At 49.0% G+C, this 22,096-nt stretch overlaps 6 protein-coding genes across 6 annotated transcripts; 2 read left to right on the forward strand and 4 right to left on the reverse strand.

The window, feature by feature from the left end:
* Nucleotides 1–3,680: 3,680 nt before the first annotated feature.
* Nucleotides 3,681–5,208, reverse strand: Cdkl4 (Cyclin-dependent kinase-like 4; the record flags this gene model as incomplete). The annotated part of the gene is made up of 2 exons (XM_037323445.1): nucleotides 3,681–4,583; nucleotides 4,642–5,208. The coding sequence occupies 2 exons, from the start codon at nucleotides 5,206–5,208 to the stop codon at nucleotides 3,681–3,683; spliced, it is 1,470 nt and encodes a 489-aa protein (XP_037177766.1).
* Nucleotides 5,209–6,230: 1,022 nt separating this feature from the next.
* Nucleotides 6,231–8,222, forward strand: CGCA056_v008198 (putative myosin light chain kinase; the record flags this gene model as incomplete). The annotated part of the gene is made up of 2 exons (XM_037323446.1): nucleotides 6,231–6,437; nucleotides 7,002–8,222. 2 exons carry the CDS (start codon nucleotides 6,231–6,233, stop codon nucleotides 8,220–8,222), a joined length of 1,428 nt encoding a protein of 475 aa, XP_037177762.1.
* Nucleotides 8,223–11,163: 2,941 nt separating this feature from the next.
* Nucleotides 11,164–12,420, reverse strand: xdhA-6 (D-xylulose reductase A; the record flags this gene model as incomplete). The annotated part of the gene is made up of 4 exons (XM_037323447.1): nucleotides 11,164–11,339; nucleotides 11,390–11,772; nucleotides 11,831–12,061; nucleotides 12,128–12,420. 4 exons carry the CDS (start codon nucleotides 12,418–12,420, stop codon nucleotides 11,164–11,166), a joined length of 1,083 nt encoding a protein of 360 aa, XP_037177761.1.
* An 834-nt stretch (nucleotides 12,421–13,254) lies between these two features.
* prlL-25 (MFS transporter prlL) lies at nucleotides 13,255–14,810 on the forward strand (the record flags this gene model as incomplete). The annotated part of the gene is made up of 3 exons (XM_037323448.1): nucleotides 13,255–14,070; nucleotides 14,144–14,390; nucleotides 14,452–14,810. 3 exons carry the CDS (start codon nucleotides 13,255–13,257, stop codon nucleotides 14,808–14,810), a joined length of 1,422 nt encoding a protein of 473 aa, XP_037178043.1.
* Nucleotides 14,811–16,888: 2,078 nt separating this feature from the next.
* Nucleotides 16,889–18,216, reverse strand: CGCA056_v008201 (Secondary metabolism regulator LAE1; the record flags this gene model as incomplete). Its single annotated transcript, XM_037323449.1, has 3 exons — nucleotides 16,889–17,131; nucleotides 17,184–17,924; nucleotides 17,995–18,216. The coding sequence occupies 3 exons, from the start codon at nucleotides 18,214–18,216 to the stop codon at nucleotides 16,889–16,891; spliced, it is 1,206 nt and encodes a 401-aa protein (XP_037178039.1).
* A 1,047-nt stretch (nucleotides 18,217–19,263) lies between these two features.
* Nucleotides 19,264–20,307, reverse strand: CGCA056_v008202 (uncharacterized protein; the record flags this gene model as incomplete). The annotated part of the gene is made up of 2 exons (XM_037323450.1): nucleotides 19,264–19,857; nucleotides 19,909–20,307. 2 exons carry the CDS (start codon nucleotides 20,305–20,307, stop codon nucleotides 19,264–19,266), a joined length of 993 nt encoding a protein of 330 aa, XP_037178044.1.
* Nucleotides 20,308–22,096: the final 1,789 nt, after the last annotated feature.

Here is a 22,096-nt window from a genome sequence, read left to right on the forward strand (position 1 = left end):
GAAACCATAGTATGAAGTCCCTGTTGACATTTTTGTCTGTTGCATGGAACTCAAGAACACAGAGGCAAGACCTCGCAAGGAAGTACCGATTGAGGGAAGTTCTGTATCTTATTATGGGCCAGTTACGTTGGAGAAACTCGACGACTGTTCGGTGGAGAAAGCCCAGTCGAATGCCGTGGGGGTGAGAGTTGGTGGATTCAAGTGACCAAGCCTGGACTAGATCGCGACACCACGATAGCAGCTGGTCTCTGAACACGAGAGGATCTTGATCTTTTGTGCTGTCATTAAGGAAGTTTGGTAAGCTGACCAACTCACTAATACCGGGATCACCAGTATTTAGCTCGCCATGGTGAAGTGGATGTTGGTCGCTGGTCGTTTTTGGGGTCTCTCGAATTCTCTTGCGCCAGGAATATTATGGCACGGCAGACTTGAAGTAGTTTATCGAGCTCTTCGACTCCAGCGTCTGGATAAGCTTGGATTCTCGTGCCATAAACAAAGTGAGAGGCAATGGTGCTTTGGCCATTAGCAATATTGAGAAAACTTGATCCACCTGATCTTTGTACACGTCTTCAATAGAACCAATCATCCTTTTGAAGAATTGTTCAAGGTCTGGGGGAAATTCGGAGACTCTTCTTTGCAAGGTGTCAAGTCCGTCGTTGTTATTAAGGCCTCGCACAAGCGACTTAACGACTAGTGAAACCCTGAAGAACACTCCTTCAGCTTTGGTGCAGATAGTGTCTATGAGTAGTTCTTCCTGAGCTTCTTGTGACGGCTGAAGCATCTTAAACCGTTTATTCTGACGCAGGGTGCTTTGGACATAGAGCCGCATATCCTCAGAGGTGTGATCATGCTGTTACGGTCAGCTATCCGACAGTAGGGTCTGCTAACAGAAGCTGGGGATTGATACGTTCTAACAGTACACTGGGTTGTGGTCGTAGGTTGTAGTTTGGAGGCTGTAGTAGATCAGGTCTTCAGAGGCTAAGGTGATCAGTCTTAGACTTAATAAGTGATTTGCAGTGAAGGTAAGCTGAGAGTATCTGTGAGGATGAATACTAAGTTGATTGCTGAAGAGCTATAGAAGTCTGACCATAAGCCAGGCTTAGGGTCATACTATATATAAGTCTAATTCTGAACATATTCCTTTATACCTTGGGTCGATCTGGATCATTCTGATCCAGAATGATCGTTTAGCCCCTAAGTTGTGTTGGATCATATTGATCCAATATGATCGTTATCTTATCATCATATGACTTAGACCATAGTTCTTCTGTTACCAAGTGAGTTCCTGTTGTTCCCGTGATCCTGCAGTACAAATGTCCTGTCCTAGCCGCCCGACGCCCAAGTGGGTCGGTCAACTGTTATCCATGCATAACGGGTCGTAACACATGCATTTGAATTCGGCCAAATACACTGATGAATACGTTGCGGAATTCTTGCCACGGTCTACTTGCGCAGCAAACCTTGATCTCAGGCGACTCTGTAATAGCTTGGAGAAATTCCGTTAATTCGTCGCCCTGACCACTGTATTCATCAACCCCATCTACAAGGATTAATATACGACAGGGAATGACCGGAAGTGCTTTAAGACGCTCAAATGCGTCAGAAAGTTCTTCGAGGCTCCATGATTCTAGGTATCGAAATTAGCCTAAAATCCGACCAGGCAACAACTCGCTGATAAGTTCTGGAGAGTTGGATAGGATTTGGAATAATAAGGTTCTCAGCAGACCTTCTTAAGATTTTTGTAGTGTTGTTCCCCCAAACCAAAAGAAGTGACTAGCGACAAGCAGTGGTTTACGCCCGGCCCAAGTGTATGCGAGATCCTTCATCATCGTGTGGCCTAAGATGAATGTCATCAACGTCGATTTGCCGGAACCGGGCTTTCCTGTAATCCAAAAATGCCACTTGACTCCCGTAGCCAATTTGAAAAGTTTCCTTGGGCCTTTTCGCTAAAGATCCACTCGAATGTGTATTTGTGCGCTTTGGGGATTTCGTTCTGCCGTTCCTTGATTTGGGTGAAAAGTAGACTTTCAAGGGTAGCCCTAGCGATGCCGTGGGACTTTGCTTCCTCGGCGAATGCTGCCAAGTTTTTGGCCAAATGTTTGACTTCACTAGATTGTGTCGCCGAATGTGATTTTAGTAGGTCCTTGACCTGCTGGGCCATGACGTCCAATTTCTGCTCGGTCACCCTGTTCCACTCCTTTGAAGCTTCTCCCCAGGCGTCAACTGATTTCCTGAGAGTTCGATGATGTTCGCTGGAAATCGGTAAGTTAAGTTCACTGTATCTCCGCGGTGGAAGAGGAAATGGTATACGTACTAGATAATCCCTTGGAGCCTGAAACATATCTGTTCTCTGATGTCGCTCAAATCGGCCCGGAGGCCTTCTACCGTGTTGCTTTTCCAATAAGACATGATGGACATCTTCACCTTGGTTCTCTTCCGGTGCCGTTTGGAGTCAGGAACTCTCAAACGGCCAATCTCGATGCTCAGTTTCGTCGCGGTGTTGATGCATCTTGTCAATAGCGGCGCCAAATCAGCGTCCTTTACTACAGCCTTGTCGTTCTTCAGCTTGGAGCAATGCTCCTCAAAGTCGGAGCATGTGAGGGCTATTTTCGCATTGTGCTGAGCTAACCCGTCAAGATCAATGTCACGGTAGGTAGTGGTGATCGTCTGCGTGGCTTTGAAACCAAGTTCGAGAAATTGAAAGATGTTGGCTGCGATACCGAGCGCCGCGAAGGCCTCGGCCATGACGGAGCTGATAAAGTGGATGGCTAACGCTGTTGAATAGCAAAGACCCGTCGCAGGTTTACCCGTAAGATCAGAAAATGTCCAGAGCAAGAGGATTGTGTTAATCAAGAGGTGAAAGAATAGCGTGGAGAAACAGAGCCTGATGATATGTGCGCAGCCTGATTGCGCAGCCAAAAACATCAGCTGACAGGCGTTCCTGTGCCACACCACCCTTAGCTTTCGAATCTCACCATGCAACCATTGGCTCGCTTATGTGCCTGATGCTAATGTATACTGGTACAAGACGCCATATGTTCACATTTGAGCTAAGGAAAATCCCGCCCCCAACGATCAATATCCATCCGACTGCAGATTTCGTATTCTACTTATGACACTGTGGATGGCCTGAGAAGCATTCATACGGATGCAGCGAATGTCCTCGCCCATGCATTATCGTGGTTTTAGTCGCATAGCTCCTGAAGTCATGTGTCGTTCACGCATGACGGCCGGGTCTATGGATCCTTTCTGGGTAGATCTACTCCTACCCGTCTTATAACCCAGTCAACTGGCACGGGGTGGCATGCGTGCGGATTCGCAGAAAGGTCCCAGCTATCATTAGCAGAATCAATGGACTTATCAACTGGGTGGCTAAGGTTGCCGTCCGGCTAACGCTACGAAGAGACCGCTGAGGTAAGGAAAGAAAATCCCTGCTGCTTAGAATTGGAGTCCACGCGGCTTCCAAATATCCCACAGCTTTCTTGGATATGAAAGCTGCTCTTAGTGAAGGAATGTGTTGATTGTCATCAGTGCTGCGTTGCAAATCTTCAACGAGTTCAAGAAAGAGTGCAAATTTAAATAATGTAAAATCCCCATTGTGGAATGAAGGAATCCCCTTCTGAAAGTCACAGACGCCACCAAGCCCACGTACAACTCTTTGAGGCAGATGTAACAACTCCTTAGGTGTCTATTCTTGACCCATCCTTGAACAGATACACGATATCTTCTCTTGCCCTCTTCAGGATCTTTTCAAGTCGATCGGACAGTAGTCCCGCTTCGATTCTTTCCTCGACCCTGACCTTGATCATATCGTTCTCAATAATATCTAGCAAATGCCCAAATGCCGTGTCTTCGCCGCATGTTGCAAGATTCCTCAGATCTCTGAACGCACTTTGTACTTCATGAAGAACAACTGGCTCATTCTCGACCTTCTCATAAAAGTAAGCATCATCACCCGGCGTTTTTGCCTTCCTAACGGCATCAAAGGTCTTGACGTCGGCATTTCTGCGTGCGATCCACAAGGTAAACTCCAAGAAAATACATCCAAGTGACCAGATGTCGTATTTACGGGATCTTGTCTTTGACGAATCGCCTTCGGGGGCTTGGTAAGCAGGAGTTGTTGCTTTCGTTGTCGTCGGTTCATTTCTCTGCAAGGTTCCCACAACATGTACCCTGGAAATGCCAAAGTCGGCGACTTTCAAGATGCCGTAGCCTCCGGTCTTGAAATGGAGGATATTTCCAGGCTTGAGATCTCCGTGGCGGCAGTTTTCCTGGTCTTTCATCTCATTATGGAGAGCTTGTAGGGCCTCGGCGAGGCCAAGCATCTGTTCTAAACCCCATAGCGCAAGTTCTGGCGATCGACTTTCGACGTCCATATTGTTCCATGCGTCGACAAGATCCCCGCCATCTGCCCAGGGGAAAATGATATAATTCTTGGGCCCTTGCCTGAAGGAGTCGAGTTTCTGCGTGATGTGCTTTGCGTGCTTTAAATCACGTATCTTCAAAAGATTGTTGAACTCCTGCTGGAAATCTTGCTTGTACTTGAACTCCTTGAGGGCAATCCTGAGCCTTGGAGTTTCATTCTGTTAACACATCAGCCATCTCCAACGGAGAAACTCATCGCGAGGAGATTGAACCCACCTCAAATCCCATCTGCTGAGATGGGTGAACCTTGGCCTTGAATACAACGTTGTTGATTGTGCCTTTCACCTCGTCTACAGCCGGGAAAGGAAGAGGGCACATTGGATCAATGGTTTGATGATTGCCTGTGGTACTGAAGACAGGCGCCAAAAATAGCCACTGTTTGTCGACGAACACGTCCAGCTTTGGTAGCTCCCAATCGGCAGGCCAGTCGAGCCTCTTGTTGCCGCTCTTCTCGCATGTTAAGGAATTACCACTCTTTGCCAATGGAAGATCATGATCTGTGAAATGGGCGTCGAGGAGAAGCTTGACGCCCCAAGGCTGGCTGAGATACACGCAGGTGGCAAACAACTTTCGTCCCTTTTCCATAACTCTCTCGGCTAGCTTTACCCTCGCTTGTCGTTTTGATCGAAACAAAGAAAGCATTCCTCGCTTTTGTGTTTGTCGGAGCTCTTCTTCGACGGTCTCTTTGGTAACGAGTTGCTCGAGCTCGCTCCTGGCAATGTATCTGCGGTTTCCCAGTTTATCTTCGCTATAGGCCTCGCCTAACTTTGCAAATAAATCCATGGGTAAGAAGCCTGACTTTGTTTTATCTTAAGATTCGGGCAACGAGAGTTGGTGCAAGATCTTGTTGTAAGCCGGGTGTGCCAATTGTGCTCGGATGCGACAAAGTTATCTACCACTAGGTAGTGAGCTGACGGAACGCATTGCTCTTATAAAACTACGAAGAATGGCTACATGATTGATGCTCGGGACCTGGACTACGCGCTTCACTGATACTTACCTGCCACAGCCTCGTCAGCAAGAATTCTTCCCGGGAATAGCATGGTATTGTGCGGTAAATGCCTCACCATACCATCAGGCTGGGTTATGCAACCACATTGTGAAAGAAATGGTGGCTGCGTCGTTGGACCATGTGACAGTCATTATGTGGGCAGTGTTCTGCATACTTGGGAACTAACACATGTGCCCCCGCAGCCGGTTTGGTGACTATGTTGGTATACCGACAGCCCCGAAATTCCACGTAGTGGTTGCATTATGCATGATCAACCATTCAAAATCCGCATCTGCAGCAGACCAAGTAAAAGTCCGCATGATGCATGCAATAATTCGTACATGGTGCATAATGGCTATATGCCATGCTATCGACCTAGTACGTCCCCAAGCAGCTGCCTCAATCGTTGGCAGCCATATTTCATAGAGCGTTCCCCCCAAAATAAAGCTACGATAGGCTGCCTCGTTTTTGTACTGGACACAGTTTGTTGGCGCCATAAGTCCTGTGCAGAAAAAATACCGGCTAAATGGGCCAATGGCAGTGGGTGCATAAGTTGACCTGCGGTTGCTTCGCCAAAGGAGAGGAGCAAGTCATACCAAGCAGCGGGCCACAGCCTGGGGAGGTCGGTCTGTCACAGACAATATCCTTCCGAAGGACCCTAACAATAAGCTCCCGGCCTCCGACATTGGTCACAAATCTTAGCCGTATCAAAACAGCCTCTTCGAATAGTACAGCTGGCGGGCCTAATCAGCGCAGTCTTTCCTGGTCTCAACGGGTATCTGGTCGCAAGATTAGACCCCAGCTATCCGGCACAATGTCAGACAGCTCACCACAAGGCAGGATATTCGCAGCGACCGTCCGAACGACGTACGAACAGAGTGAGGGACCGAGATCCCCAGAAGTGGGAGGTCAGAATGGAAGAGAGCCACAAGGTAACCTGGAAGACGAGGACTCTGAGCTGGAAGATGACGACTCAGAGCGTGTATCACCACCGTGGATTCCATTATCTGAGGTCAAACATGTGATAAGCGCAGCAGAAGATGATCTAAAGACACTTCAGCTCTCACGACTTGATCCCGATAGATTGCAAACATTCATCAGCAAGGCACAGCGGCTGTGTGCTCTTCTCATCCATATCGACCGCCTACCTTGGATCGAAGCCTTCTGCGAGCAGAATTTTGGAGATGCAACATTTCCAGTCAAAATTGTGCAGAAGAACAAAAACACATGTACAGTGCGGCGATTGAAGACCAAAGTAACCTTGTCTGAGGCATCAGTCGACATACACATTGCAAAGCCAGACGATAGAATAATCGTTCATACGATTGAAGATCCCCACCAGTGGTTTTTCTTCCCTCCCGTATTTGCGAAAAGCGGCTCTCCCTATACCTTCGACCCCCGATGCAGGCTGCCATTCCTGAAGGAAATCACCCACAGAGCAACAAATTTCAGTGCGGTGACCGAACGTGTCATTCACAAAAGTCACCTGGATTTTCCGAAGTTCCCAAATGATGACCAAATTGTAGGTTATCTATAGTCATTTGCCTTTTGAGTGGGGAGCAAATAAAAGCTGAATGTTCTACAGGGTACTGTGGTCGATGATGATGGAAATCCTCATGTCGCTGTGAAGGAGCTCACTTCGGAAAAGTGGTTCGGGCCGCGATTCAAGGACGTCGTCAAAAACGAGGAGGTAGTTCTGGTTCACTTTCAAGAGAAAAAGCACGACCACTTCATCAAGGCCATTGCCAGGTACACCCAATCCCGAAAACATTACTTCATTTTCCCTTGGGCGAAAGGCGGAAATCTTCACGACTTCTGGGAGAAGCAACCTAGCTTGAGCGACGACTGCCTTAATTTCAGTCGCGAAACCTGGAACACGTTCATCAAATGGTTCTTTCGACAAATTCTTGGTATTTCTGGCGCCATGAAGAGCCTTCATTTCCCGGTCAGCAATCCAGGTGGCTCATGCCGCCATGGCGACCTCAAACCCGAGAACATACTTTGCTTTTGCGATGTCGTACCTGGCCCAGGTCAGGTACCAACTAACGTAAAGCTGGTGATTGCCGACGCAGGGCATGCGAAAATCCACGAGAAAGCAACAGAATTTCGGCCTGACCCGACGAGAACCCCGCGTGGGACACAACGATATACTCCTCCAGAGGCTAGCAACCCAGGCGAGACCAAGAAGCCCACATCACGACGATACGATATCTGGTCTCTCGGATGTATGTATCTTGAGTTCCTCGTCTGGATTCTATATGGGTACAAGGGACTTCTCGATTTCTATAACGACGTTGGTAATGAGTTCTTTTCCACCACTGGAGCAAACGTTCAAGTGAAATCTCAAGTTCAGGACTGGATCGACGCCATCAAGATTGATCCGAGATGCGCGCCTTTCACATCAACCGCAGTTGGGAGATTGGTCCACCTCATCGAAACCAGGTTATTGGTCGTCAATATCGAGGTCGAACCCACAGACAACACTGATTTCCAAGAAGTCATGGATCTCGGAACGATGGGAACTGGCCCCAAATTAATTATTCGGCCGCCGACTATTAAGATCAATCCTGAGCCGACACTGGCAAGAGCTGATGCAAAAGAGATGGTAGAAGAGATGGAAACCATTGAAGCCGCAGCGGATAAAGGTTCGATTGAGTGGATTAACTGGGATGGCATGGAACAAGCGTCCAAACTGGGAACACCGCAAGCATCCGATACCCTTCTTTCCGACAAGCAATTGAAGACAGGCAAACAGCGGCGCCATAGCTTATCAGTGGTTTGGAACTTCCTGTCATTGCACTCATAGACGCTCACTAATACCAACTACAGACTCAGAAAAGTGAGGTAGGGACCTCTCCAAGTATATCCTCACGTTTGAGGTAGTTTCGTTCTTGCTTCGTTGTTTCTGGGACTGACGTAATCCGTGTGACGTTAAAAGAGAGTAAGTTACTTCTATCACTGGTGTATGACCGGTGCCCGCTATATATTGACGACGAATTCAGTACGTAGGTAACAGCCCCCAGAATGCAGCCGAGCGGGGCTAGGCTTACAACTGCTCGTGGGTTTCTTGCAGATGGTAATTGTTGATTTCTCCTGACCCTCGGATTGACGTTGCTAATGTCGCTTTCTCTTATGGTATCGAAGTTTGTATGTGATATTACTCCCGGTTTTACTTTCACAGGCTTCAAGCTGATCAGCACTCATTCAGACGGTGGGTTACAGCCCCTCACGATCCATGGAACTAAGTCTGAACACCATAAACTGATAGCGTTTGGATTCCCCAATAGCCGGTAAGAAACCCCCTATGATTTTGATGAGATCAGGATGCTAAACGTCTGTAAATGACTAGCTTGACAACAGCTGGAAGTACACTGCAGATAGCAGCCTTGCCAGTTACATCGTCCGTCAAACTCCAAACACAATCCGACACCAGCACGTGATTTCCAAACTCTGCGAATATTGCGAGCACTATCGACTTTGGCTGCCTGACTACAGATTCTCTGTGAAGTTGCTTGACCTTGTGAGGAGGTCTGACCGGTGCAACTTCTGCCGACTTTTACACAGATGCATGAAAGATCGAGCAGCGCTCAGCCGGGATGTCATCACGGTTTTGAGATCAGACTCAAGCTCAGCGCTGACCTTCCATGAAAAACACCTTCGCCCAGTATTCTCCCTGTGTACTACAATTAGTAAGTGGACTCTCGTATGACTGTTTAGAGCCTTTATGTATGTCGGCCTGTTCAGCTGGGGAAAGGTCGAACCCTGCTGATTGATAAAGGCTCAAAGCGGCTCGCAGAAAATGACGTCCATATGGGTTTTCCTACTCTGTTGCCTCCAGGCAGCGACACGCACATCAGAATACTTGCGGAATGGCTCAGTATCTGCGACAAGAAGCATAAACACCACCAATCTGGAGGCGATTTTGTCCCGTCTCGGCTCTTGGACCTTGGATACAAGGAGTGCAAGAAAGTGCGACTCGCGTCCAGTTTCACGGACAAGACCTCTATGCGCTATGCAGCCTTGTCACATAGGTGGGGCTCCCCGAACGAAGCAAAACCGGACAGTGTAACGTTCCCTGTCACAACATGTGAGAATCGACACCTCATTGAGAGCCCCCAGGGAGTGGATGATATTGTACTGCCCCAAACCTTCCAGGATGCCGTTTGTATTACCAGAAGCCTTGGTATACGGTATCTTTGGATCGATTCCTTATGCATACTTCAGAAGACTGGGAAAAGCCACGATTCAGAACATGTGGAAGACTGGAGAAGAGAGTCACAACGCATGGAAAAGGTCTTCAGTTCCGCGTACTTCACGATTGCGGCTAGCTGCGCAGATCATATGTTTGATGGGTTTTTGAAGACACGCAGCCCGAGAGATATTGTCACCATGACTACGAACGATGGTGAAAAGTTTCATGTGTGCGAAACTATCGACGATTTTGATCATGACGTTGAACAAGGTGAATTGAACAAGAGGGGTTGGGTGTTACAAGAACGCGCTCTATCACGTCGAACACTTCACTTCACGAAGGGTCAGACATACTGGGAGTGCGGCGAGGGCATAAGATGCGAGACTTTCACTCAGACCACGAAGTAAGTTATCCAAGATGATGAAGAGTCAATATAGTAATAACTATGTCAAACAGTCGTAAAGCAGCCTTTCTTGGTGACTCGGACTTTCCTAATGCCGTTAAGTCCGATAAGCAAGGGAGACAACTTAAGCTTTACCATGAGTTTTACGAAAGATACTCCTCCTTAGACCTTTCCAACCGAACGGATAGGCCGATGGCTATTGCAGGGCTTGAGAAAAGACTGATATCAGCCTTGTGCTCTCCGGGAGGTTACGGTATCATGCACTTGAACTTTCCCAGAGACCTTTTGTGGCAACGTCAGGACCAGAATCGTTCACTAGAGCGCGTGACGTTTGATCATTCGTCTAGAGTACCGTCATGGTCATGGATGGCTTTTCATGGAGAGATAAGATATATGAACGTTCCATTGGGAGACGTCATTTGGGAAGACCGTATTATTTCTCCTTTCCAGCTCGGCGACTTGGCCACAGACACAGGTTACGATACTCAGCATCCGCATGAGTTCAAAGCCCCGATATCGGTGCTGACGAGGGAAAGAGAACCTGATCCGACTATAGACAGACCGAGACTGCTGATACAAGACGATATGAACTTTTCGCTTCAAGAACCAATCAAGTGTATCGTTGTCGCAAGAGGCAAGAGGAACCTACAGCTGTACGCTATTCTCGTGCACCTGGTTAAGGAAGAGGATGGAGTTCAATTTTTCGAGAGGTCTGGCGTGGCGTATCTAACGAAAAACGATATCGCAGCTGAAACCAGCGCAGAGCATCCTTGCATAGGAAGGATTCAATAACAATGAGCAAAACTGTTAGTTTGGGAGGGGGTACCTAGCAATTCGACATCAGAATATTCAAAATCCGGGGGGAGAAACTTTCAACAAGCCATCTTCTATAATTGTTTCGGTTATGTCGTTGGGAAATGGTGGTAATAAAACTCATCAACTACAGATTGATCACAGTAGCTCATTTCCCTTATCTTTCTAGCTGCAGAGTGCTGTATCGTTTTGTGCCGAATTCCTGTGTAGATTCAAGTATGACCAGGAATACATGATTGGGATACTTTAAGCAGCACGTGCTAAGAACCTCAGTTGTAGTATGGATCAATGCCCCTGCCCGTGTCCTGTTCGCACAGTACGGTTTGAGCTGACTCGAGGCTACTTTTGGTTCATTATGACGATCTTGATGTTCTTCCTCCCGTGCTGCGCCTCGAATGCCTGTGCAGCCTCGATCAGAGGGTACGTTGATGTAACTAACGGCTTGAGATCGACGAGCTTTCTCTCCAGAAGACTGATCGCGTCTGCAAAACAGCCCGGCGTATACCGCACAGTACCTGTTTCATTATGAGAATAGTTTCAACAGCAGCAAAGGGTCATGGATTACCCCTGATATTGATCTCCTTGGCCGTGACCAAGAATAGTGGCACCGATGTGAGGGGTTTTCCTAACCCGGCTTGAATGCAAGTTCCACCCGATTTCAGCATCGCGATTGCCATTTGGATACAGGACTCTGCTCCACTGGCCTCAACTGTGACGTCGAAACCGTTTCCAAGTTCGTGTTTGGAGTTGAGTTCCTTGGCGTATTGCTGATAGAAGGAGAGGGAATCTACAGATGGGTCGTCGTTCTTCGGAGGGACAATACCGATGGTCGCGCCGTACGTCTCTGCGAATCGCGTCCGAGATGATTCAATGTCAAACATGATGACCTTCTTGACACCGTATGCCTTTGCAACAGCAAGTACTAGGAGACCCAAAGGACCACATCCACTGAAAGAGAAAAGCGTCAGCATGGCCGGGCATCCTGTGTACATGTAGAATGCCATACAATATAGCCATTGTTTGGTGAGCGTTTAGAGAGGCTCTCCTGGCGAGTTGAACCGCAATGGCGAGCGGTTGGATCGCGCCCGCCTCCTCCCAGGAGATTGAGTCCGGGATGGGCACCGTCATTGAGGCCGTGCAGGTGAAGTACTGGCAAAGTGTGCCATCGGTGGGGTCGAGGCCGCAGTACTTCAAGTTCGCGCAGATGTTCTGGTTGCCATTGACACAAAACTCGCAACTAATTCAACCATCGTCAACACTCTCCGTAATTGAAATTTAAGACAGATGAAACCTGAAACCATACTTCATGCACGCGAAACCCGGCTCTACAGCCACTCTCTGTCCGACAAACCGGTCCTTGACACTCTTTCCGGTTTGGATGATGACACCCGAAGACTCGTGCCCAAGGACGAGTTGGCGAGATACCTTGTCGCTTTCCCAGTTGTGGCAGTCTGAACCGCAGATACCTGTCGCAACTATTTCAACGAGCACTTCATTGTCGCCTGGTGGGCGTACAGGACGTTCTTGGATCTCTAGTTTCTTAGGTCCAACCCAGACCACGGCCTTGTTGGATGTGGGAAGGCTTGTCTCCGTCATTGTGTCAGTTGAATCAATCTAACATCAAGATAATGAGTCTGTTGATTGGTTACGGTGTATTTCCTGACGACGCGACTGAGGCTCGTGGTGGTTAGGCAGTGTACAAATTGAATGACACTGAAATCGAAACGGAACTGAAGTCGGACGTGAATTGATCGGTTCAGCTTGAATTTGGCGGAAACAAATAAACAACACGAATTCGTAGAGTGTGTTAACAGTTCGCCCAAATTATTACTTTCCCGACCATGAGAGACCGACAATAAGAGACGCATGCCCATGTCTTAAACTTGGATCCGTCTGTGACCTGGGAACTTAAAGCTCCCCCTCGCCTTCGGCATGGATCCCGGGCCGAAAGGCGGTACGGAGCTCGGCGCTGCGGTACGGTTCCCGGGCCGCGATGGATGCAATTAGTCAGCTGAAGGCTCCTTGGCTTCATATGCCCTGCTATTCCCCGTGTCCGACAATCAAAGCCTTGTTGGGATGTGTTGTGCGACGCGAGATAACCCAGGTGTTGGTGTAAGGACCCTTGCTCCGAGATATGAGGGGTAGCGTACCAGGCAAACATTACCCATTCTGCCGCTATATCGAGAGGTTGGCTGCAGATAGCCAACATAGTCTGGGCATCAAACTGCGATAACGCGTCAGTCAGACATCATACCCAGCAAACGTCTAGGAACTGAAGTTTACCGTTCATCTCTTTAAGAGGCTAGAGCTCGCCGCCCTTTGTGACCTTGTCCATCAAATTCATGCTTGCTGCCGTGGTTTCAAGTTCAAATTTCGACAAGAATGGCTTCCAGTCCAAAGCAACCAAGCCTCAGGGCGACTACCTCCACAATGATCCCAAACTGGGACCCAGCTACAGAGAAAGCTCTCGTACGAAAGATCGACCTACGCATCTTCCCCGTCATGATCGTTCTCTTCATTCTCAATTTCATCGACCGCAACAACTTCGCCAACGCCCGCCTCAGCGGCCTCGAAAAGGACCTCAAGCTCACTGACGTCCAGTACCAGACCTGCATCTCCGTGCTGCTCAGCGGCTACGTTGCTATGCAGATCCCCTCCAACATGATTCTGAACAAGCTTAAGCGACCAAGCTGGTATCTATGCGGCTGCGTCGCCGTCTGGGGCGTCATATCGGCGGCAACTGGTGCTGTGAGAGGCTTCTCCAGTGCAGTGGTCTGCCGTTTTCTTTTGGGTTGCGTCGAAGCCAGCTTTTTCCCCGGGAGTTTGCTATTCCTGTCGCGTTGGTACAATCGGAGAGAGATGCAGCTCCGTGTCACGATATTGAACAGTGGAAACCTGGCAGCGCAAGGGTTCGGTGGATTGATCGCTGCGGGGATTCTTGCTGACATGGAAGGTGCCGCTGGATTACGCGCCTGGAGGTGGCTCTTCATCGTCGAAGGTGCTGTCACCGTTGCTCTCGCTGGGGTCGCCCTCTTCGTTCTGCCGGACTACCCCAAAACAACAAGTTGGTTAACGGAAGAAGAGAGGCGAGTGGCGCAGGATCGTTTGGCGCTTGATGAGGGGTTGGCTGGAGGATCTGCCGAAGATGAAGATGTGACCGCCATGCAAGGACTAATCATGGCGTGCAAGGATGTCAAGGTATGGCTTTTGGGGCTGGCATACCATGCGACAATAATGGGTTTAAGCGTAAGTTCAGCTTTCTTTTAGCCATGGGATATTTTCTTGACTTCAGAAAATGCTGATCATGGTCCCTTTACAGTTTGTCTTCTTCTTTCCGACCATCACGCAAGGACTTGGGTACGGCCAAACAGTGACACTGCTGCTGACAGCGCCGCCTTGGATGTTCGCTGTATTGGTGTCGCTGCCAAATGCCTGGCATGCTGACAAGACGGGAGAACGATTCTTTCACTACTTTGTACCGCTCTTGACGTGTATGGTCGGATACATCATATCTGCCACGACGACGACCACGGCCCCGCGTTACGTCTCTTTGTTTCTCATGACTGGTAGGTTTCTGATCTTTATGCCATGCTGAAGGTAGAGCGACTAACAAAACCTCTTACTCAGTGGGATTTGCATCCGGATTCGTCATTCTTGCCTGGATATCCAATACAATACCCCGCCCAGCAGCCAAGAAAGCCGCCGCGATCGCAATGGTCAACGCAATGGGCAATATCGGGAGCATTCCTGGTTCATATATCTGGCCGGCTAAGTACGGTCCGTACTACGTTGAATCGTTTGGTGCAGAGATCGCATTGCTTGGCTTCGCTGCGATTGCTGCTCTTGGGTTACGGTTCTACCTCCGTGCGCAGAACAAGACGCTTGATCGTGAAGAGGCAATGCAAGACTCTGTTGAGGCTGGTGCCAAGGAATTTGTGGGATATGATGGCATGACTGAGGTCAAGAGCTTTCGTTATTTGTATTAGGACGAATGCAATCTGATAGCAAGAGCGGCAAGAGCGAGCACAAACTCCTGTACGTGCGTCTTAGTCGGGTAATCTCTAGAAAACACTTAGACATATGTTCGAATGAGAACGCTGTTGCGACGACTTTATCACTCTGGGCTATTCAAACTTCCCTCTGATCTGCAAAACTCCGTACCGTCTGCTCTCAATACCGAAAGCTGCAACGAGCCAGAGAACATCGGCGATTGGTCATTTCTCCCACGTGCAGTACATATCTTCTGCCGATGTCTACTGCTGATAACGGGACATTTTGGACAAACTCGGCGAAGACTCCCCATGCCGGATAATTCCTATCGTACTGCCCGTTGCCCAGTGAAAAGGTGCAGCTTATCTGTCGCTCATCCAGCTCTCGATCGAACCAACAGGGGCCTTGAAGGGCACAGTTACCCCCTGCGGACCCCTTTCCAACAACGGTCGGCCCGAGGTCCGTACCGCAGGCCAAGAGATGCACGACACCAACATTCGTGACTTTCATTGAATACGTGATATGCTGACTGGTTTCCTCCTCAAGCTCTACGTACAAATAGTACAAAGCTCAGGTTATTGAAGTTGAAGGAAGCCTGTTCTTGAAGACGAAAACTGACAATTGTTGGATTTTTAAAAGATATACCACTCAAGAACATTCGCGCAGGAAATCAATTGTGCAGCATGAGGAGAATCAAGTTCCTATGGAATCAATTCCCATTTGCCCGACTTGAAGACTCGAGAGATCCTCTTGAACTGTACATTGACCTGGGCATGTGCAGGATGACATGTCTGGATCCGAATTTAAAAGACTGTCCACAGCCTCAAGTTAGATCTCAACAAAGCCTGGCTAGTCGATTGCAATCCGTGATATTGCTTCTGGTCCTGGAACTTAGGACATATCGATTGGTTTTCTTAGTTTTACTTACCCTTTTTAATTCAACGCTTAAGAAATCCATGTTTTGGAAGCTTTTTTCGTTTTCATCATGATTTCCTAAATCGATGGATGCCAGGAAGCTTTCCATGCGACCGGGAGAAGCCCCACAATCCTAAATCATGAGAACACGCCCTTTGGCACAGGTTACCCCACATGGGCGCGCCTTTCGATATGATAACTTTGTCTTGAGCTTGACGAGAGCGGAATACAGGGAAGTCTCCGAATCAGGCACATTTGTATTCCAGGATACAAATGTCGCAATGGTCCTCCCTCTTGGATAGCTTACTTAGCCAAACATAACCTAGCGACACCACGTCGAACATGGAACGCCCCCCGGAACTCATTAAACTCCGAAACCACCGCCCAGGCGACATGAACTACATCGCCCACCGTCACGCAGTGGTATATCATGCGGACTACGGTTTCGACGCCTTGTTCGAGTCGCATATGTCTAGATATACGGCTCATTTTCTCGACAACTTTGACCCATCGTCAGAACGTTGCTGGATCACTGAGAGAGAGAGAGGGCCAGTTTCTGGGCTGTATCATGCTTACCAAGGACCGAGAGGTGCCAGGGTGTGTGAGGATTAGGTGTTTCTTGGTTGAAAAGACCACGCGAGGTCTTGGGATCGGCACGATGTTGGTCGAAACGTGTCTTGCCTTTGCTAGAGAAGTTGGGTACGAGCGCGTTGGGCTCCAGACGTACGAAGAACTCAGTGGTGCGAGGCGGCTGTACGCTAAATTTGGGTTTCGGATCATGAAGACGGAGGAAGAGCGTGAAGAATGGGGAAGAAAACGGGCTTCAGAGATTTGGGAGCGACTCCTGTAAATGTGTCGATTTCGCCGGGGTAAGCAGAACCACCTCCGTTTTCAAGAAATTACATTGACCAAACGTCGCAAAGAATTTCAACTGGACATCCATATTATCAGGGCTCATATGGCAAGCCATGCATGATGGTCATACCAGCAAGACTTTCAACGTAGTATGGTCGATGGCAAACAACCCATTCTCTCGTCCTCTTCCATTACCTCAATTTATGAATAGAAGCGCGACATCATGCCCAAATCAGCCCGACGTACGGCTGCCATGTCTAAGCGTAGTGTGAACAAAGTTGAACGATCTTATAATTCACTAGTCTTATGGTGGTCCGTGAGGCTTCCTTCCTGTGATGAAGCGATAACTTGTGATGAGCCTGTAGTCTTTGCTCCTGAACTCCCTCTTTACGCCTTCCATGAGAACTCGTGCTTGATCCTCACTGAATCCCAATACCCGCGTGAATAGGGCAGGTGTGTGTGATTCAACTGACATCTGCATGTGCGCCAGCTCATAACGACCCAGCTCTTTCAAAGCAGGGTCTTTTGCCCATGGGCCAATCGGTATCTGCAACGGCGTTAATAGGATCCCAATGAATTAGAAGAGTAGTTTGACTTACCCTGTAAACCAGTTCTTGAACGTCCTCAAAGCCAGCGTCAATCATCCACTGCTTGTGAAACCTCGCGACGTTGATCTGTTTGCCGTATGTCTTGCTCGCATCGTCGAGCTTCGTGACCCATTCCTTCGTCCAAATCGCCCGATCGAAGCTGTCGTCGTCACTAAAGATCCAGGCGTCGTACTCTTGCATCTCCACCCATCCACCGGGCTTCAACCCGCCCATGACCCTGTCATAGAATCGCGCCCAGTTCGATGATGTGCCGCTTAGCGCACGGCCATGAATATAGTCGAATTTCTCATCTTCACGATACGTCCAGTCGTCCTCGTAGTCATCGACATGAAACTTGCAATTCGTGGGAACCCACTCAGGCTGGATCGGGGATAAGTCAACGCCAAAAACATCCGCCGTGGGAAACTCGTCCGCCAGATCGATCGCCCAAATTCCCGTGCCCGTGCCGAGGTCGAGCACCCTCAGCCCCTCAGCCGCTTCGCTCGCCGGATCCGGTAGAGGCGCCGTGTAGGTTCGACCACCCAACAGCAGGCGCCAGATATGATGTTGAAGGTCCAAGCGTTCCTGCTCCTGGTCGTCGTTCGGGAGGACATACTGCCCCTCGCGATACGCGTGATACCGCCGGCCGTTCTCATACTGGTAATGATAGATGGATGATGTGATGGACGACGTGTACGCGGACCCGGCGTCGGAGCCGTAGGCCGAGTCATGGTCATCCCGGCGGATGTCGTTCTGTCCGATAATCAGGTCAGCCTGCAAACGTCCTCTTCGGTCCAGCGGAAGTCTGATGTGTGCGGCGTACGTCAACCTGCAGCGGCGCGACGGCCTCGTTCTCAACGGGGTTGAGAAGGAACTGGATGCTCGTCGGAACCGTGTTCCGCGGAGGCGAGGGTGTCCTCGGCGTCACAGTAGTCGCGGGTGTCGGCGATTCAGTCGACGTTGGGTCGGCACTAGGGTGCAGTCGCTGACCCGGGCCCGAGTACCCGGAACTGGAACCGCCGGTACTTGAGTGATTCGACGTCATTGGAGCGGTGTCAAAAGATCGGCAGTGTGTTTTTGGCCTGTGCGACGCGCCGTGTTGCTTTTCCAATTCAGTTGCAGCTTCAAACAGCCGCGAAAAGCCTAAAAAGATCGCGGGCAGAAGCGTCGAAAACGAGATCAATCAAATCATCAGCCCACGTCGGAGTATCATTTGATTCCCCGGTTGCAGAGAAAGGATGAGAGGGAAGGGGGGAAGTGCGGATCGGCCGGGAACCCAGCTTGAAGAATTTCCTGGGAGGAGCCTTGCTCATAAACCCCTGGGCACCCCATCCCTGAGCCGACTTGAAAGCGTGGCAATGAGTCGAAAATATCCCCTAGTCCTCATTCAGCTCAACGTCCGTGCCTCCCCATGTTCAGCTCGCCAGTCGGTGGCCACTAGCGGAACTGTTCCATTGATATGCAATAAAGCATTATCAATTTTTGCGAGAAACATTGCTTGAAGATTACCAACAAGAGAGTAGGAATTGATGTGACCAAGTCTTTGTTCGTGGTAATAACATAGACTTTTGAACAGATCCGACCGGACCAAGATTGCTTCATATCGCAGAAGTTACTCATCTATCCAATTTGACACAAGCAAAGTTTCGGCTGTCATTTACTATGATTTTCGTTATGTTAATATATTATGTTTTAAGTCATTCAAAGTATGATAAGTTCATGTTTCTCGGACAGTAAGTGGTCACTGACTCACTCAATGAATGTCGTCTCATGAGCTAAACTTCTGACGTGGTTCATCGGACTTCTTAAGTTCTGCACCATAAGACCGTTGAAAATTTCAAGATGACAAACTGAAACTCAACGCATATTCTGTCCAAAGCTCTATCGCAACGTGAGATCTTGGGCGCTTTGCTCGTTTTCGCTCTAACACAATTAATGATATCGTAAAGGTCGAAATTATGTCCGATGTACAATAAGTGAGACTAACTGAGGTCAATCTCTACAGGCTAGAAAAGAGATTTCATAACGTCGTGACTGAGCTCAGAAGAGAGATATCACCTGATTTTCCTTCATCGGGGATTCTCAGCGTCGCCTAGCCGCCTTCCTCCATTGACCTCATCATCCAGGCAGGCGGCATGTCTATTTTCAAGGTCGTCTCTTCCGCCACATCGTGAAGGTTCTCAGTTCGCGGGGGCACCGCAACACCCACAGCCTTCCAGTAATCGTTCAATATCCTCCAGTCGAGCTCCATTCCTACTACCAGGTCATCAGCCCATATAGGCTCTGGCTTTACGCCTTGGAAGATAACTTTCAGCTCGAGAGGAAAATAACGCTTCTTTCGATGTCCGAGTACGACTAGGACCTTCCTGCAAAGCCGAGATAGACCTGTGCTGGCGGCGTCGATGACTCCGTCGCGACCGCCAGGAAACTGGGCCCAGTAGTTCCGCACCGCATCCAGGGCCAACCAACTAAGTTCGAACTCCGTCTTCCAGCCCGACTTTGACGGATGGTAGTCGATTGTTGCCGGTGCGTCGATGATTGTATACAGCTGAATGTCATAGACGCCACCACCGCTGTAAACGATGACGTGTTTTGTAATAGATAGTAAAACTGGTGTCCAAGTGTTCAAAACTTCCTCTAAACAACGCGACGGCTTTTGAGGCTGCGGGGCTGGACTCTCTGCAGACTACCAAAAATTAGCGCAACTCTGTGGGCAAGAATCAATTGGTGCTCTTACACTAGGCGTGGGAGAATAAAATAGTGCTTTCTTGTCATCAGCATCGCTTTCGCTGGGTAAAACAGTTTCCAAATCGCTTTCAAAATCGGTGTCCAAGTCGCAGTTCCAGTCGCTCTCCGAGTCACTTTCCAACACGACACGCCGGTGCGATGGAGGTATCGGGATGATCTTGGGGCGGATCTTGGGACGCGGATAACGCAGGGTGACGATCAATCGCTCCGGTGGCTCCGGCGATCGACCCAGTCTTGAATGAGGCTTCGTGCAAACATAGATGCAATCTTCGGCTTCTTTGCGCAGTCTAATGGTCACGAGGAGTTGCTTCTGTTTGCTTCGGGGGTGACGCCGGCGATCCACGCGAACTCTCGGTAGCATCGGCGAGCAGTGTCGCTGCACTGCCATCGCGACGAATGAACATAACTTATGGCGGAATGAACGTGCTATCAGATAATGGCAAGCCTACTAAGCTTATACATGGAGGCGAGGTGGCTGAGACTAAGTATGGCTGAAGGGTGTTGCAGCGTCCTTCTTGTTGATGTTTGTCGCGTCGTTGTCGGGGTCCGTGTTGCGGACTTGTTGGCCTGATGCAAGCGAAATGAAGACAAACGGCTGCCGCGGAGAATTTTTTTCCAGCGTTCTGTTTGCTGCCAGCGCCGTTGCAAATGGCCATCCGCTGTATTCATACGGCCCGTGCCGGAATACGCGTTTGTCAGCGGGTCCCTGCATTTCTTTTCTCACTACCTATGCAACATTCATCATGTGGACGCTCTCGTCAACATCAAGCGACTTTCATTCACCGTTTGGTATCTACTGTTACGCGATTATGTCTGCAGAGCAAGAATTGGCCATCATACGGAAGCCCATATCGCGCCCTGACTGCTTAAGGATGACTGTGCCGACGGAAGGCCCGCCAGGACGCGTGGTGGCATCGAGGATGACGGATTGTCGAGAGAGAGAATTAGAGCCGCCTTGAGGAGTGACGGTGACGTAACAAGGGTTGCTTGGAGATGGATATAGGATGATCCTGACATCTGCCTCTTGCATAGGCCGATCAATCATCTTCAACGTGCCCTGGCCTGAACCCCCACTCCCTATCCCAAGGCGCTGGTCGTATTCACCAGACGTAAAAGTATTGGTGTCTCTCGAAGGAGCCTCAGAGCAATCAAAATTCCGATTACGTTAAGCTCTCAACAAATCATTTAAATGCGAGAAACAAAGCACTCAGAGGAGCGTTGCTTCTTAGCCGGCACATCACATGTGTCTAAAAGCTAGTGTTGAAGTAGTTTGTTGTGGACTCTGAGCTGAAGCCAGCAGCACTTGAGACGATGAAATGTTCACGTCCTTCAACCGCTGGCGTAAATCAAGCGCCGCTTTCTCCCCCAAAGTGATGCGCGTAGTATGTAGCATGAACTCGACTTACAATATCGATACGCCGCTGGTGCGAGGAGGCAATTCTCTCATTTCACGTGCTACAGCACACGACTAATCACCGGACATGTTCAGTCGCCCGGCTTGGCTTTTTCCCTTTAATCTAAGCCGGACTAGTTTCCCTCTGACACCGAGCCTTGATGTTTCGGTCGCAAATATGTATGCGAAGCTCCTAGACCCTAATTACACTACTGAGACTGAATACTGACGGTCCTGGTGGAAGTTTCATCTCCCTCCCGTGGTTTTGTTCACCTCGTTTGACGATTACTTTAACACCTGGTTGAGTGCTATATAAGACCCCTAGGCGTTTTATCATGATGTTATCAGATATGCAAAAAAAAAAGCAGGTATTGAAAATGATCGGATTGCTACACGGAATTATGCGCGTATGAATAATATAAGTTATACTTAGGCTAACCTAGTTAGCTGTTTACTTAGAGTTATACTGGCGATATGGTTATGCCCTCCGAAGTGAGGGCATGAGTAAGTCTACAATATGAATAATAACTTCTTAGTACCTTATTAGAAAGTGGTTTCGTATCTTTGTTAGAGTATACTATTTGATTACCCAGTAGTGTTCTTCGATGAGTATGCCTGGTACGAGCGCAAGCAGCAGGATAGAGAGAGAGGGCAGGCCTCTAAGAAACCTGGACAAGTTGTATCCTCCAAGGCACTTGAACACAAGTAGATCCGCATATGAAATGAAGTTAATAGTTAGTACGGTGATTCCTTCGGAGCTCAACATCAATCCAAAAGTACAGGC

The sequence above is a fragment of the Colletotrichum aenigma genome, assembly GCF_013390185.1.
Source record: "Colletotrichum aenigma strain Cg56 chromosome Unknown KSG_Cg56_contig05, whole genome shotgun sequence".
Taxonomy (NCBI): Eukaryota; Fungi; Ascomycota; class Sordariomycetes; order Glomerellales; family Glomerellaceae; genus Colletotrichum; species Colletotrichum aenigma.